Raw genomic sequence first — 12,500 nt, 5'->3', positions numbered from 1 at the left:
TGCAGGTGGACACCGATGTCAAGCCGCAAGCTGAACAGCCCACACATAAAACCAACCAATCATATGTTTCGAGTGTGCACACTAGCTCCACATCCCCGCCTACAAACCATCTACCATGCACACCGACTTACTAACTACACAGAAGCATTGACTTTGAGAAGTGTCAACAATAATGGTGGTCAATCCTAGGTACCCACAACGCCCCCGCCAGTAATATAATCGTCCTTCTCAGCCGCGCGATACTCCGCCATAAGTTCCGTGACCGTTTCTCGCGCCTCATCAAACTCTGACAAGTCGCTAGAAAACATCGCCTCTCGCTTGTACATGTCGAGGAAAGCATTGCGTTTGCGCAGCCGATCGTATTGATCCGCCGTGCGCTTGAACATACTAGCAATACCCGTGTGATTCGCAAGCATGAGACCACTTACGCGGTGAGAACTCGCCACATAAGGACTGCGTCGCGATAGTGCAACTTGGATACTTGCAGGTCCCCATGGCACAAAGCTCGCCAAGTGTCGTTCCCGGATGCGCAACAGGCTTTTTTGGACATCACGTGGGTCCACATCGCCTTGGATGATGTTCAGTACAGACATATAGCAGCTTGTTTTGCTTGCACCCGTCATGCTTACCATGCGGTTCTTAGGCTGAAGCAATCGTCGCATTACATCAAGCACAGTTGTCTTCATCGTCGCCTTGCCCCGGTCGACATTGTCGGAAGTGAAGGGCGTATAAGATGTCATGAGGAAGTGCGCTCGCGGAGATGGGATGAGCGATGCTAGAATGCCACAAAGGTCATTGTTCATGTATCCCGGGTACCTAAGCGTCGTAGTCGACGTGCTCATGACCGTGCTGACTAGTTGGTTTGTTTGATGGTAGCTTGGGTTCTGCAAATGCAGTCGATCACTTGCAATACGGCTCAATGCAGCATTGTCCAGCACTACTACACTGTCCGCATTGTTTACCAGTCGCTTCAGAGTCAAGACGGAGTTGTAAGGCTGTACAACCACATCGGACGTTTCTTCCGAATTCGGAAATACACTGTATGTCTGGATAAGCTTTTTGGGAAACGCATCATTCAGCCGCTCAAGCAAAAAAGAGCCTAGCCCCGACCCTGTGCCACCTGCAATCGAATGTAGAAGAAAAAAGCCCTGGCCATGTAAGTATCGTAGCCGCAATGCATATGCTTCTACGCACCTCCAAACTTTCGCTTCCATCAGCCTCGCGGTCAACCATCTCAATAAGTTCATCAGCAGCCTTCTCGCCTGCCGCATATCCTTGCGCCCAGTTGTTCCCTGCGCCCCCGCCACTCACATTGCGGTACAGATTCTCGGGATTGTACAAGCTCTTATATGGTCCTGTCATGATATTGTTAATAACCTGTCACCCATGAGTAACCCTTGCACGCCAACATACACGCACAAAATCGCGCGCACATATAAAGATACTTACCCTCGGCTCTAAGTCGACAAGAATGGCGCGTGGTATATAGTGCTCATCATCAGCTTGGTAGAAAAATACATCCTTGCGATCACCGCCTTGGCCCTCTGTCGCAAACTCCTCTAGTGTCCCGTCTTTTGATATCCCATGCTCACGGCATAAATGTTCCCAAAATTGTGAGCCAATCTGGTTTCCGCATTGACCAGTTTGCAAAGTTATGAGCTCCCGAGGCATTGCTCCCTGCCGAAACAGCTCCGAGAGACGTGCTGCACCCTTGTGGACTATGATGCATTCAACATGCGACGCGCCCTCACGAGTTATCACGTGAATACCGCTTCATGTACGAGCTCCACGCCTGCCTTTTCGTCCGCCGATCCAATGCTCACCCATCAAGAGATGAGGCCTCTGCCCTTGCCAAATTTGTGGAAAAAAAAAAAATTTGACCAAAAGGACAAAACCCAGCCCCCTACCCCTACTAGCTGCTTGCTTGTGTCAGCAATAGCTGCAGCCCCTCTCCCCGTCGTCGCCAGGGAAATTTTTTTTTAGTTTTTCACTAGCACCCAGTTTAGGAGATCGTGAACGTCTCTCGTCGAGCTTAAGCCCTTAGAATCGACGTTATGGCATTTGGAGCTCGTGGAGGTCGCGGTGGTCCACCCGGTCGTGGTCGCGGTGGGCCACCAGGTCGTGGTGGAATGCGTGGCGGCGGTCGTGGCGGTCGTGGTGGTGCCCGTGGCGGCGGTCGCGGCGGTCGTGGCGGCGGTCGCGGTGGTGGTCGCGGTGGTCGCGGCGGCGCCAAAGGTGGCCGTGGCGGTGCCAAAGGTGGCTCAAATGTCATTGTGAAACCGCACCGTCACGAAGGTGTATTTGTGGCCGAAGGCAAGGAACATTTGCTTGTAACAAAGAACCTTGTCCCTGGAGAATCCGTGTACGGTGAGAAGCGCATTTCTGTTGAAACACCCGGCACGAATGATGACGGCAGTGCTACGATGAACAAAACAGAGTACCGCGTTTGGAATCCCTTCCGTTCCAAGTTGGCTGCAGGTGTCCTTGGCGGTCTTGACAACATTCACATCAAGCCAGGTGCAAAAGTGCTGTACTTGGGTGCCGCCAGCGGTACTAGTGTCAGTCATGTGGCCGATGTTGTGGGTCCCGATGGCATTGTATATGCGGTGGAGTTCTCGCACCGCTCAGGACGTGACTTGATCAATATGGCTAAGAAACGCACTAACGTTATTCCAATCATTGAAGATGCTCGTCATCCCGCAAAATACCGAATGCTGGTCGGCTCGGTCGATGTGATCTTTGCCGATGTTGCTCAGCCTGATCAGGCACGTATTGTTGCGTTCAATGCCGAGTATTTCCTCAAGAATGGCGGTCATGTGGTCATTTCGATCAAGGCCAGTTGTATTGATTCGACGGCTCAGCCCGAGGCTGTGTTCGCTGAAGAAGTCAATAAGCTGAAGAAGAGTGTACGTATTTATGTGCCCGATTTGGTGCATGTGATCCATGCTGACCTGTGCAGTCATTCCGACCACGGGAACAATTGACGCTTGAGCCATACGAACGTGACCATGCGATGCTCGTGGCCCAATACCAGCGAGTACGTATCAAAAAAAATACCTCCTGCTATGCGCTGCGTCGTTTATCGCCGGTGGGAGGTCCTCACACTCTGCGCATTGGAACAGATAGCTGACAAAGTCGCAGCACAAGTAACAGCGTAACCCCAAAAGGGATCTGTGTATTCCTCTCTATTTCGCACAGAAACTGCCGTAGTGTGTTTCTACCATGTAACTTGATTTATCGGAACGATGCATTAGCAAAAAATTAGTCCTTGTACGTGTTTTGGTGCGACAGATGCTTCGCAAAGCAATTGAGATAATAGGACAACAGCGATGTAACGACATGTGCGCGATATTCGCGGTTCAAAACTTTGAATGGCAAAAGATCTCGACCCATACTGGATTCGAACCAGTGACCTTAGAGTATGCAAGTCGTAATCGACCAGTTGTAACAGCTCCACGTGCTAACCACTGTACCAATGGGTCCTCGTTGAACGACTAGTAGGTAACATGTTTATATGAATAATTGAGATTGTGGCCTATGTTAGTACTATATTCATTTGGCGAAACCCTAGTTCGAATCGTCCAGTTATTTACATGTTGCATCACTATGAATGATATGGAACACACTCTAAATACTGATAAGCCGTGTTTTCGGGAGGAATTAGTGCAAACCCCACTGGATTCAGTACGCGTAGCTCAAAGTCACGAAGCTGTGTGCGGAACTGCTTCATGCACTGGACGTGAGCAAGTGGAGAGATCCAGGTGACATACCCTTCCATAGTGTGTGCCAAAGAGTAGAGGCCATATTTGAAAGGAGATGTTTGTCATAATGTTGTCAAAGAGTCCATGATAAGGGTTTAGTGCATCTGCCAACATTGCATTAAGCGTGTTGATAAACGTGGCGAACGTGAAAGCATCAATCTAAGATTCATCAGAGGACTCAGACGTACCAGATCCACCCAGCCACCCGGCAGCAGCGTTGAAAATTCGCACGTTTCCGAGCCACTAAACATACGAGGGATGCTGATGTGTGAGATCATCTTAGGTTAGCTCAACGTACCGAACAATCGATTCCTTGTCGTCACAGTGACTCAAATCAGGTAGATCCGTCAAGCTCGAGGCTTGCAATGAGGGCAGTGGCGAAAACGCTACATGCCCGAGGGCGCGTTTCACCATCACGTCTTCGGCCTCATCCATGGACTTTCTGGTTTGTTTCGTATGAATATCATCAAGTGAGTAGGTTGAAGATGTATCCTGAAGCGATACCATCTGCGCTTCCCCACTGTGCGGCGCAGGCATTTCCAACAAGACACGCTTGTCTCCGCAATTGAAAGCGAGTCGCGGTTCTGCTGTTTATTCATCGATCTTTCAATACGTGAAATCCACTGGCCCTGCGTCGCACAAGACTCGCACGTTGGCAATTTAGAATTGAGAGCCTGTCCACTTCGACAAGCCTATCGAGGTCGACAGAACCATGGAGAAAAAGGAGCTGAAGACACATGAACCCATAGTGCTGGGTGTTGTTGTCGTAGACTTTGTACGTCTGTGTGTGTGTCGATGAGGCAATGTTCACTAACAACCAGAACCACTTGGTCGGACCGCAGGTCGAATTTGCATATCCGCGTGAACTCGAGTCGAATGAAGATTTGAGTGCACAACTTCCATTTATGGCACTTCCTGATGGAAGTCACATGGTATGTGATACCCAACTTACACCTAGTCTGGCGAGGACTACTGCTATTTTCACTTATTTTGTCACTCACTACGACCAAGCACGATCTTTGGTATCTCATGCAATCGACAAATCCAGGCGGACGAGCTTATTAACAAGGGGTCGCAAGTGACACGAAGTATGGTACAGAAAGCGATTGTGATTCTCGCCATGCAGCCCATCTTTGGGCCGTTGCGCACCAAACTCGGCATGGTAACACGAGCGTTCTTTGCCCAGCGTGACTTGAACAATTTGTCACTCCTCGAAGAATTCTACGGCACGCTTGAATCAGGCCTCCGATGTGCGCCGCCAGAAGTCAAAAGTGATGCATCTTTGGTCGATGGGAGTAACACGCTGTATATGGGCACTTCTATCCGTGAGTGCATTTACAAATGGCGCTTTCGTACCTTGATCCTGCTCAAGTTGATTTTATTACAACGTCGTGTACGTACTCTTGATCTTACACTAGGTCATGTTCTATGGATACCCGGTCGAGCACCTTTGTACACTCCAATACAGCCTCATATCACTCGTGCCGGCCTTGTTGCCACATTTGCAGGATGCTGCCTCGCCTGGGCTTGATACACTATCCTCTGGACGATCAAAAGCGGACTCGCTGCGCATGTCAGATCGACAGAGCCTACTTACATACATGGGCCTTCCGTTGCCTCTGTTCAGCGGCGGTGCCTTTTTTCAGCCGTACTGTCCACTGCAACAGATCGACACACTCAAATGCGACTCATGGCTCATCGGAACGACGAATCAGGTCTTCAAGCACCAGCGAGCATCCCAACCTGATGTCATTGTGGATGTACGTTGTTGTCATTGCTCACAAGTACAGTTGGATAAGATGCAGCTTTCATTCCACGATCCAGCCCTCCAAAGTCTCGTATCACTCACCCCGGCGGACCGAAAATGGATGGATGAAGTCATTGGCGTGGTCCAAACGACATGGAACAGTGCGGATCCAGCGCAACCCACACTCATGCAGTACAAGGGAAGTGACGACTACTTGCGTGCACGCTTTGAAGAATATGTGTTTGGGCTGTTGTCATTAGCCAAGCATCGTGAGCTGCATCCGACCATGAATGAGTTACCCTCAATTTCTTCATTCGGACGTGATTTTCTTGATGCATTCCGTCGTACAAGAGCTTTTCAGACATGGCATCAGTTCACAGATGAGTCGCTGTGTGAGTTGATCTCTTACCAGCATCCGTGCACGGGGAAAACAACCACGCTTTCAGATGTAACCATTCGGCTTCAAGCTGGCATTAGTGATCTGAACCTTGAGGAAAATCTTGCCCCAACACGAGAAAGACTCGGCGCTGCTTGGCAAGCGGGAAGTGCGGGCCTTTCTCGCGTTGCTATGAATTGGCGTCAGGATTTGGGTCGCATGACAGCATCGTACACCCGAAACACGAGCCCCAATGCCACGGATGCAACCGCATCTAAGGGCTCAGATACGCTTTCTGCGCTGCAGGCAACAGGTGCGCAAGGAGCAGCAGCCTTAAGCCAGCTTGGTTCATATCTGTCATCAAGGCAACGAGCCTGGTATGGTGCATTCTCCAAGACTCCAAAGCGCGGAGATACGGCTGAGTCGTCACCAACATCGTCTAGACCTAGTGAAGAGATGATTGATGCTAAGAAAGCAAATGCATCTGTCTTCGGAGCGGAAGGAGGGAAGGCTGCTCCGACTCACAGGGCTAGCGCGTCAGATACTTCTGCTGCGCCCGCCGCCACTAGACCGAACGAGAAAGAGAAGGACAATCACACTACTTCATCCAACGAAAATGACTCTGCAAGTAAGGAAACGTCGACAGAGAGCACCAAAGCATCCCATCAAGCATAATCCCAAACTAGCACCCCTTCCACGCATTCAAATAGCGCAAAGACCGATGACACGAGAATGTAGTTGCCTATATACCCATAATAGGATGACCTCTTCGTTTTTTTTTTTTTTACTTCTTCTGTGCCTCAGACTCTGGGGAATGTGTGAGTGCGTTTAATCCGACAGGTCAATACATACCTCGTCTTGTGGCATCCTCCAAAAGCTGTGTGTCGACAGCAGCTGCGGGAATGTGCACCGAGCGAACGACAGAGCCACGAATAAATGTCGACTTGACGGCCAACTGATTGTTTTAGTTAAGAACAACATACCATGTGCGGGTAACGCGCCTCATCCAGCACTTTGATATCATCCAGCTTAAAGTTCAGAAACTGGTCGACGCTCTTTAATGTACCCTGGATCGCCAAATCATTTTTCAGCTCAACCGTGACGGTTTGCCCGGTCAATGTCTTGAATGCTGAGAACATCAACTTTACAGTAAGTCAAAATCTACAGCGTACCATGATTGGCGTGGCGTCGGGTCCGAGTCACGAAGAGTATGAAACACAATCTATGCTCACTACAATGGCAAAGCAGCCGCAGTGGAGGGGAAAGCAGTTTGATACCCCATCTGAGAACAAGACCCCGCTTATTATGATAGCGGGTGGAGATTGGATGAGTCAGAAAATGGAGAGGCTGGCTGGGAAGCCATTCTGCAGGATTTCCACGCTAGCCTGGCTAAGGGATTGCATTCAGGATCGGCAGCTCCATTGACAACAACCGCTACTTCCGAAACACGAAGTCACAGTATGGAATCGTTAGCGCCCGAGATAGAAAAGGCATCGATTTCAAAAGATGCGCCAACGACCCCAGCACCAACGAAGACGTCTTTGTCGTCTTCTGTTGAGCAAAAAGTTACACCGTGGGATGTAGAAGGCGGTTACGTGGATGGAAAACAGATATCCATTGACTACGACAAGCTCATCAAGGACTTTGGGACAAAGCGCATTGACAGTGCATTGCTGGAACGGTTCGAAAGAGTGACTGGGTGTCGTCCACACCCCCTGCTTCGCCGAGGCAGTTTCTTCAGCCACAGGTGTGTACGAGAAAAGATTTTCCGTGTAAATAGTACTTACGCGTCGGATAAAGAGAGCTAGACATGATTTTGACGCGATATGAGCAGCAAAAGCCTTTCTATCTCTACACGGGACGTGGGCCCAGCTCTGCATCGATGCACTTAGGACATCTGATTCCTTTCTTGTTCACCAAATGGCTTCAAGACGTGTTTGATGTGCCACTGGTCATTCAGCTCACGGACGATGAAAAGTTTCTGTTTAAATATGACCTGAAAATCGAGCAGGTGCAAAAGTTTGCGTTTGAAAATGCACGCGACATCATTGCATGTGGCTTCAAGCTAGAGAAGACGTTCGTCTTCTCCGACTTGGACTACGTGGGCGGCGCCTTTTATCACAACATTGTGCGCATTGCTCGCTACATCACAACGAATCAGTCAAAAGGCACATTTGGTTTCACTGATACCGACAGCGTGGGCAAGATGCACTTTGTCGCAATCCAGGCGGCGCCTTCTTTCAGCAACTCGTTCCCTCAAATCTATGGCACTCGCTCGGATGTGCCATGTCTCATTCCTTGCGCGATTGACCAGGATCCATACTTCCGCCAGACGCGTGATGTGGCTGTGCGTCTCAAGTACCCGAAACCCAGCCTAATCCATTCCAAGTTCTTCCCAGCACTTCAGGGTGCACAGACCAAGATGAGTGCGTCGAATGAATCGTCAAGTATCTTTATGCATGATACTCCAAACCAGATCAAAAATAAGATCAATAAGCATGCCGTCTCTGGTGGTCAAGAGACTTTAGAAGAGCAGCGTCGGTATGGTGGCAATCCCGACGTTGATGTGAGTTTCCAATACCTGACATTCTTCGTCGACAACGATGAGGAAATCGAAACGCTTGCGAAAGACTACCGCGCCGGTCGCCTCCTTACAGGCGAGTTGAAGAAGCGCTGCATTCAGGAACTGCAGCGCGTCGTTGCCGAGTTCCAAGAGCGCAAAGCCAAAGTTAGTGATGACGTCATCCGCCAATTCATGGACGCATCGCGCAAGATCGATTCTACGCCCCCTGTTCCACGCAGTGCATCGAATAAGCCCAACACCGCAGGTATTTGCAGTGATGCTGGCTTATCGACTGCTTCGGAGGCCAGTTCCACAGGACCTTAGGGCGCATCCACGCAGGTTCACTCGAGTAGCGTGTACGCGGTGCCAATCACGTAGTACCATTGGGGAACGAGGAGGACGCGTGTGATCACGTGAACTGAGCACATCCCCAGTCGACCGAGCCAGAAACGGATTTTCGGCGACAGTTGCGCACGTAGAAACCAAGGTTCAGAACGCCCGTGATCCGCATTACGTTCGGTGTGCGCGGAACGTTTAGAACAAGAACGCAACGGGGACGTATCTCGTGTGTAGTAGTTGTTTCTAAGCTGCCACCTTTTTCCTGGCTCGAAAGGACGTGGACTTGAGTGAATCCGGCTTGCTAGTATGGCAGGCTTGAGCGTGGCCCGAGTGTATGCAAATGCGAACGAGGCCCGTGGTCGCGAGTGGTGGGATTACGATAATCTCACGCTGCAATGGGGGACGCAAGACAACTTTGAAATCCTGCAAAAGGTGGGTCGTGGAAAATATTCGGAGGTGTTTGAAGGTGTGAATGTGGCATCGCCAGACTTTGACAAGTGCATCATCAAAGTGCTCAAGCCAGTGAAGAAGAAGAAGATCAAGCGAGAAATTAAGATTTTGCAGAATCTAATGGGCGGACCAAATGTGGTCCAGCTGATCGACGTGGTGCGCGATCCACAGTCCAAGACACCGTCGATTATCACGGAGTATATCAACAACACAGACTTTAAAGTGCTGTATCCTACGTTCTCTGACTATGATGTACGCTACTACATCTTTGAGTTGCTAAAAGCGCTCGATTTCTGTCATTCCCGTGGCATTATGCACCGTGATGTGAAACCGCACAATGTCATGATTGATCACGAGAAACGTCAGCTACGACTGATTGACTGGGGTCTTGCTGAGTTCTATCATCCTTACACAGAGTACAATGTTCGTGTGGCCTCGCGGTACTTCAAGGGCCCAGAGCTGCTCGTTGACTTCCAGGAATACGACTACTCGCTGGACATGTGGAGTCTCGGTTGCATGTTTGCGTCCATGATCTTCCGGAAGGAGCCTTTCTTTCATGGACACGATAATTATGACCAGCTGGTAAAAATATGCAAGGTGCTTGGTACTGACGAATTTTTCGTGTACCTGGATAAATACAAAATTGAGCTGGACTCGCATTATGATGTTATTCTTGGGCGCTACCCACGTAAGCCATGGCCCCGCTTTGTTACGCCGGAAAATCAACACTTTGTCTCAGATGAGGCTATCGATTTTCTCGATAAGCTGCTCCGCTATGACCACCAGGAGCGCCTGACTGCTCAAGAGGCGCAGCAGCATCCCTTCTTCGATCCTGTTCGGGCAACACTAACATCGGCTCCGGCTGCCTGATAGAATTCGCCTATGCCTTCTCAATCAGTAGCCACGTATGAGTCCAATGCTGTTCACTGGCCACGTGAGATTTGGAGCAGCGGTAGGGCAGGCAAGCGCCACTACCCCCTCCTCAGGTTGGCAAATGGTGGAGGTGGATGATTTGCGGAAATCCGGCCAATTTTGTAGAAAACTAATGAGGGATCACGTCGTTATTGAAATTTGTTTTTCTCCCTCACTGGAAAATGCGTCAATGGTAGAGCATATGTGCATATGTACTAGACAGATTATGTAAAGGGCACGGATCGACCTCATGTACGTGGTCGCTTATGGGACGTGCGGACGATGTACTCCAAAAAAGGCATGGATGGCACAGGAAGAGGCGTTGTTCCATCGAGAACCAGTCGTGTGCTATTCCAGCCTGGGATCGGTGGTGCTGCATACCATAAAACATTGCCCTGAGGATCTTGTCGAAACAACCGCCGCGTCTCAGACGCAAGTGCCTTAAACTCGGCGCCCTGTTTGTATGTGGCAAACACAGCGGCAGACGAAGGAAGGCATTCCTTTGGAATTGACATCGATGACGAGACGCCATTAGCATGAACACTCGTAAGCATACCTGCAGCGACGGCGGCATCGCGCAAATGAATCAGGAGAGTGGGCGAGACATCACCGGCCTCCAATGCCATAGCTCCGAGCTCGGAATGTGATGCCAGTGGCCGTGTCATCAAGTTCTTCTGTAGTTTTGCATAGGCAGCTGGCGAGACACGACGCGCGACTTCCATTGCGGCTGTATGAAACGTCGCATAAGCACGCAACCTGTCCGTCTGCGACGCAGCAGGTGCGGGCGGCATTGTTTGGGCAGGCAATGGCACTGCAGGTAAGCGCGATGGTAGGTCGAGAGACACAGCACCTTCAAACAGGTCGGGCCACTCTTCTGGGTCGTATGCAAAGTTCTGCTCATCGATCAACATGCCACCTGGTACATTGCAATGCAAAAGGATCGATGGACTTTTCACAGGCATTTCCACCGGCTCAACAAAGACATCCATGGGTGTTTTTTTGGCGCGCACCTGCGCTGGCACATTGCTCGTCCATACATCGATTCTGTGGAACGTATGTCGAGTGACATCATACTTGGACTCCACCACATAGAGAGGGGACTCTTTTTGCCAATATGGAGCTGCAGGCCGTGCCCGTTTGAATATCGGGAGGTAGAGGACCAGGATGTCTTCAATGATATCCTCTATGGCATGCTCGCCATACACAGCTGTTTGAACGACTTCATTCGGAAAGAAGTGACGCGTCTCAGTGTGGTGTGTTTGCTCCGGGCGATAGTACCAGCATGCGGACAAGAATATGCCTGGGATTTTCCGCTGCTTATACAAACGGAAGATTTGACCAACGATAGGGCGTGACGGATCCACTGGATTCATGAGATGCACCCAATCGCCAACATGATACACTCTGCCTTTCCACGCGGCTGCATCCATACCGACCACGTCACGGACAGTGGCCTCGGATGGTGGCTCACGTCCTGGTCCGTAGATCGATGACGAGAAATGCTGCGATGCCCTGGCCAAAGAACGCTGTGCGCTCACGACATCCACGTCGGACATGCGGCTTTTTCCATGACGGACGCCTATTGCATCTGTGAGGCGAGCCTGTGATGGCGTTAATTCATTATACAAACGAAGGAGAGTGACCATCTCCGCATATCCCTCAGAACCCAGTCCATACCAGATTCGTGCATTGCAAAATAGCTGCAGCATATCTTGTTCAAAAAGAGCTGATGATGCGTATTCACAGTGAACAATGCGGTGAGTGATCGTCTGCAACGACGTAGGCCGCGATATCATCCGGTAGTATTCTGGATTGTCAGCCCGGTCCGGGCACGATTCAAGCGGGTCACTTAGTACACGAAGACCAACTTCATCTCCTTCTGTACTAGGGTCTATGCTCCGCCGCTCGACATCGCGTAGAAAGTGAAGGATATGCGCAAACATGCGGTGCATGTGCTCCGGATCTTTTGCACGGCAATAGACCCATCCGTCGTCGCGCGCATGATCTTGCGCATCAACTGCGAGCGATGTTCGCACTTCTGTTGGTTCCCCACTCCCTATGCCGAGTTGCAGCCATGTGTGATCTGACTCTTCAAATGATGGCGCCATGGGAGTCAGCAGCTTCGGAGGACTCACGCCTCTTTATTATTGGATCAACCACCGTTCCTGGTTGAGGTGTGAGGCGCGTGCCGTTTGACGCCCGATGCGACGACCTGCCTGCCCCGATGTGGACAAGACGCGTCCATCGGCATATTGGTTCGTCATTGGCTATACCAAAAGCTAGGTCGATTCCTCGCTCTGGTTCTGGTCTGGCTACAAGTGTTGAGCAAGCGAGACGTGGAAAGCCGACACT

The 12,500-nt window shown here is 50.5% G+C and overlaps 8 protein-coding genes across 8 annotated transcripts; 4 read left to right on the top strand and 4 right to left on the bottom strand.

The window, feature by feature from the left end:
- Nucleotides 1-185: 185 nt before the first annotated feature.
- Nucleotides 186-1,671, bottom strand: MGL_3698 (uncharacterized protein; the record flags this gene model as incomplete). Its single annotated transcript, XM_001729179.1, has 3 exons — nucleotides 186-1,148; nucleotides 1,195-1,377; nucleotides 1,450-1,671. The coding sequence occupies 3 exons, from the start codon at nucleotides 1,669-1,671 to the stop codon at nucleotides 186-188; spliced, it is 1,368 nt and encodes a 455-aa protein (XP_001729231.1).
- Nucleotides 1,672-2,054: 383 nt separating this feature from the next.
- On the top strand, nucleotides 2,055-3,150 carry MGL_3697 (uncharacterized protein; the record flags this gene model as incomplete). Its single annotated transcript, XM_001729178.1, has 3 exons — nucleotides 2,055-2,906; nucleotides 2,960-3,037; nucleotides 3,142-3,150. The coding sequence occupies 3 exons, from the start codon at nucleotides 2,055-2,057 to the stop codon at nucleotides 3,148-3,150; spliced, it is 939 nt and encodes a 312-aa protein (XP_001729230.1).
- An 890-nt stretch (nucleotides 3,151-4,040) lies between these two features.
- Nucleotides 4,041-4,268, bottom strand: MGL_3696 (uncharacterized protein; the record flags this gene model as incomplete). Its single annotated transcript, XM_001729177.1, has 1 exon — nucleotides 4,041-4,268. The coding sequence occupies one exon, from the start codon at nucleotides 4,266-4,268 to the stop codon at nucleotides 4,041-4,043; it is 228 nt and encodes a 75-aa protein (XP_001729229.1).
- A 914-nt stretch (nucleotides 4,269-5,182) lies between these two features.
- On the top strand, nucleotides 5,183-6,559 carry MGL_3695 (uncharacterized protein; the record flags this gene model as incomplete). Its single annotated transcript, XM_001729176.1, has 1 exon — nucleotides 5,183-6,559. The coding sequence occupies one exon, from the start codon at nucleotides 5,183-5,185 to the stop codon at nucleotides 6,557-6,559; it is 1,377 nt and encodes a 458-aa protein (XP_001729228.1).
- Nucleotides 6,560-6,668: 109 nt separating this feature from the next.
- MGL_3694 (uncharacterized protein) lies at nucleotides 6,669-7,023 on the bottom strand (the record flags this gene model as incomplete). The annotated part of the gene is made up of 3 exons (XM_001729175.1): nucleotides 6,669-6,691; nucleotides 6,737-6,839; nucleotides 6,868-7,023. 3 exons carry the CDS (start codon nucleotides 7,021-7,023, stop codon nucleotides 6,669-6,671), a joined length of 282 nt encoding a protein of 93 aa, XP_001729227.1.
- Nucleotides 7,024-7,694: 671 nt separating this feature from the next.
- On the top strand, nucleotides 7,695-8,771 carry MGL_3693 (uncharacterized protein; the record flags this gene model as incomplete). The annotated part of the gene is made up of 1 exon (XM_001729174.1): nucleotides 7,695-8,771. The coding sequence occupies one exon, from the start codon at nucleotides 7,695-7,697 to the stop codon at nucleotides 8,769-8,771; it is 1,077 nt and encodes a 358-aa protein (XP_001729226.1).
- Nucleotides 8,772-9,092: 321 nt separating this feature from the next.
- MGL_3692 (uncharacterized protein) lies at nucleotides 9,093-10,106 on the top strand (the record flags this gene model as incomplete). The annotated part of the gene is made up of 1 exon (XM_001729173.1): nucleotides 9,093-10,106. One exon carries the CDS (start codon nucleotides 9,093-9,095, stop codon nucleotides 10,104-10,106), a length of 1,014 nt encoding a protein of 337 aa, XP_001729225.1.
- A 290-nt stretch (nucleotides 10,107-10,396) lies between these two features.
- MGL_3691 (uncharacterized protein) lies at nucleotides 10,397-12,256 on the bottom strand (the record flags this gene model as incomplete). Its single annotated transcript, XM_001729172.1, has 1 exon — nucleotides 10,397-12,256. The coding sequence occupies one exon, from the start codon at nucleotides 12,254-12,256 to the stop codon at nucleotides 10,397-10,399; it is 1,860 nt and encodes a 619-aa protein (XP_001729224.1).
- Between the last annotated feature and the right edge of the window lie 244 nt (nucleotides 12,257-12,500).

The sequence above is a fragment of the Malassezia globosa genome (assembly GCF_000181695.2).
Source record: "Malassezia globosa CBS 7966 chromosome Unknown mgl_sf_10.1, whole genome shotgun sequence".
In the NCBI taxonomy this organism is placed as follows: domain Eukaryota; kingdom Fungi; phylum Basidiomycota; class Malasseziomycetes; order Malasseziales; family Malasseziaceae; genus Malassezia; species Malassezia globosa.
Note: the sequence above shows the minus strand (reverse complement) of the source record. Positions and strands in the feature narration are given on the sequence as shown.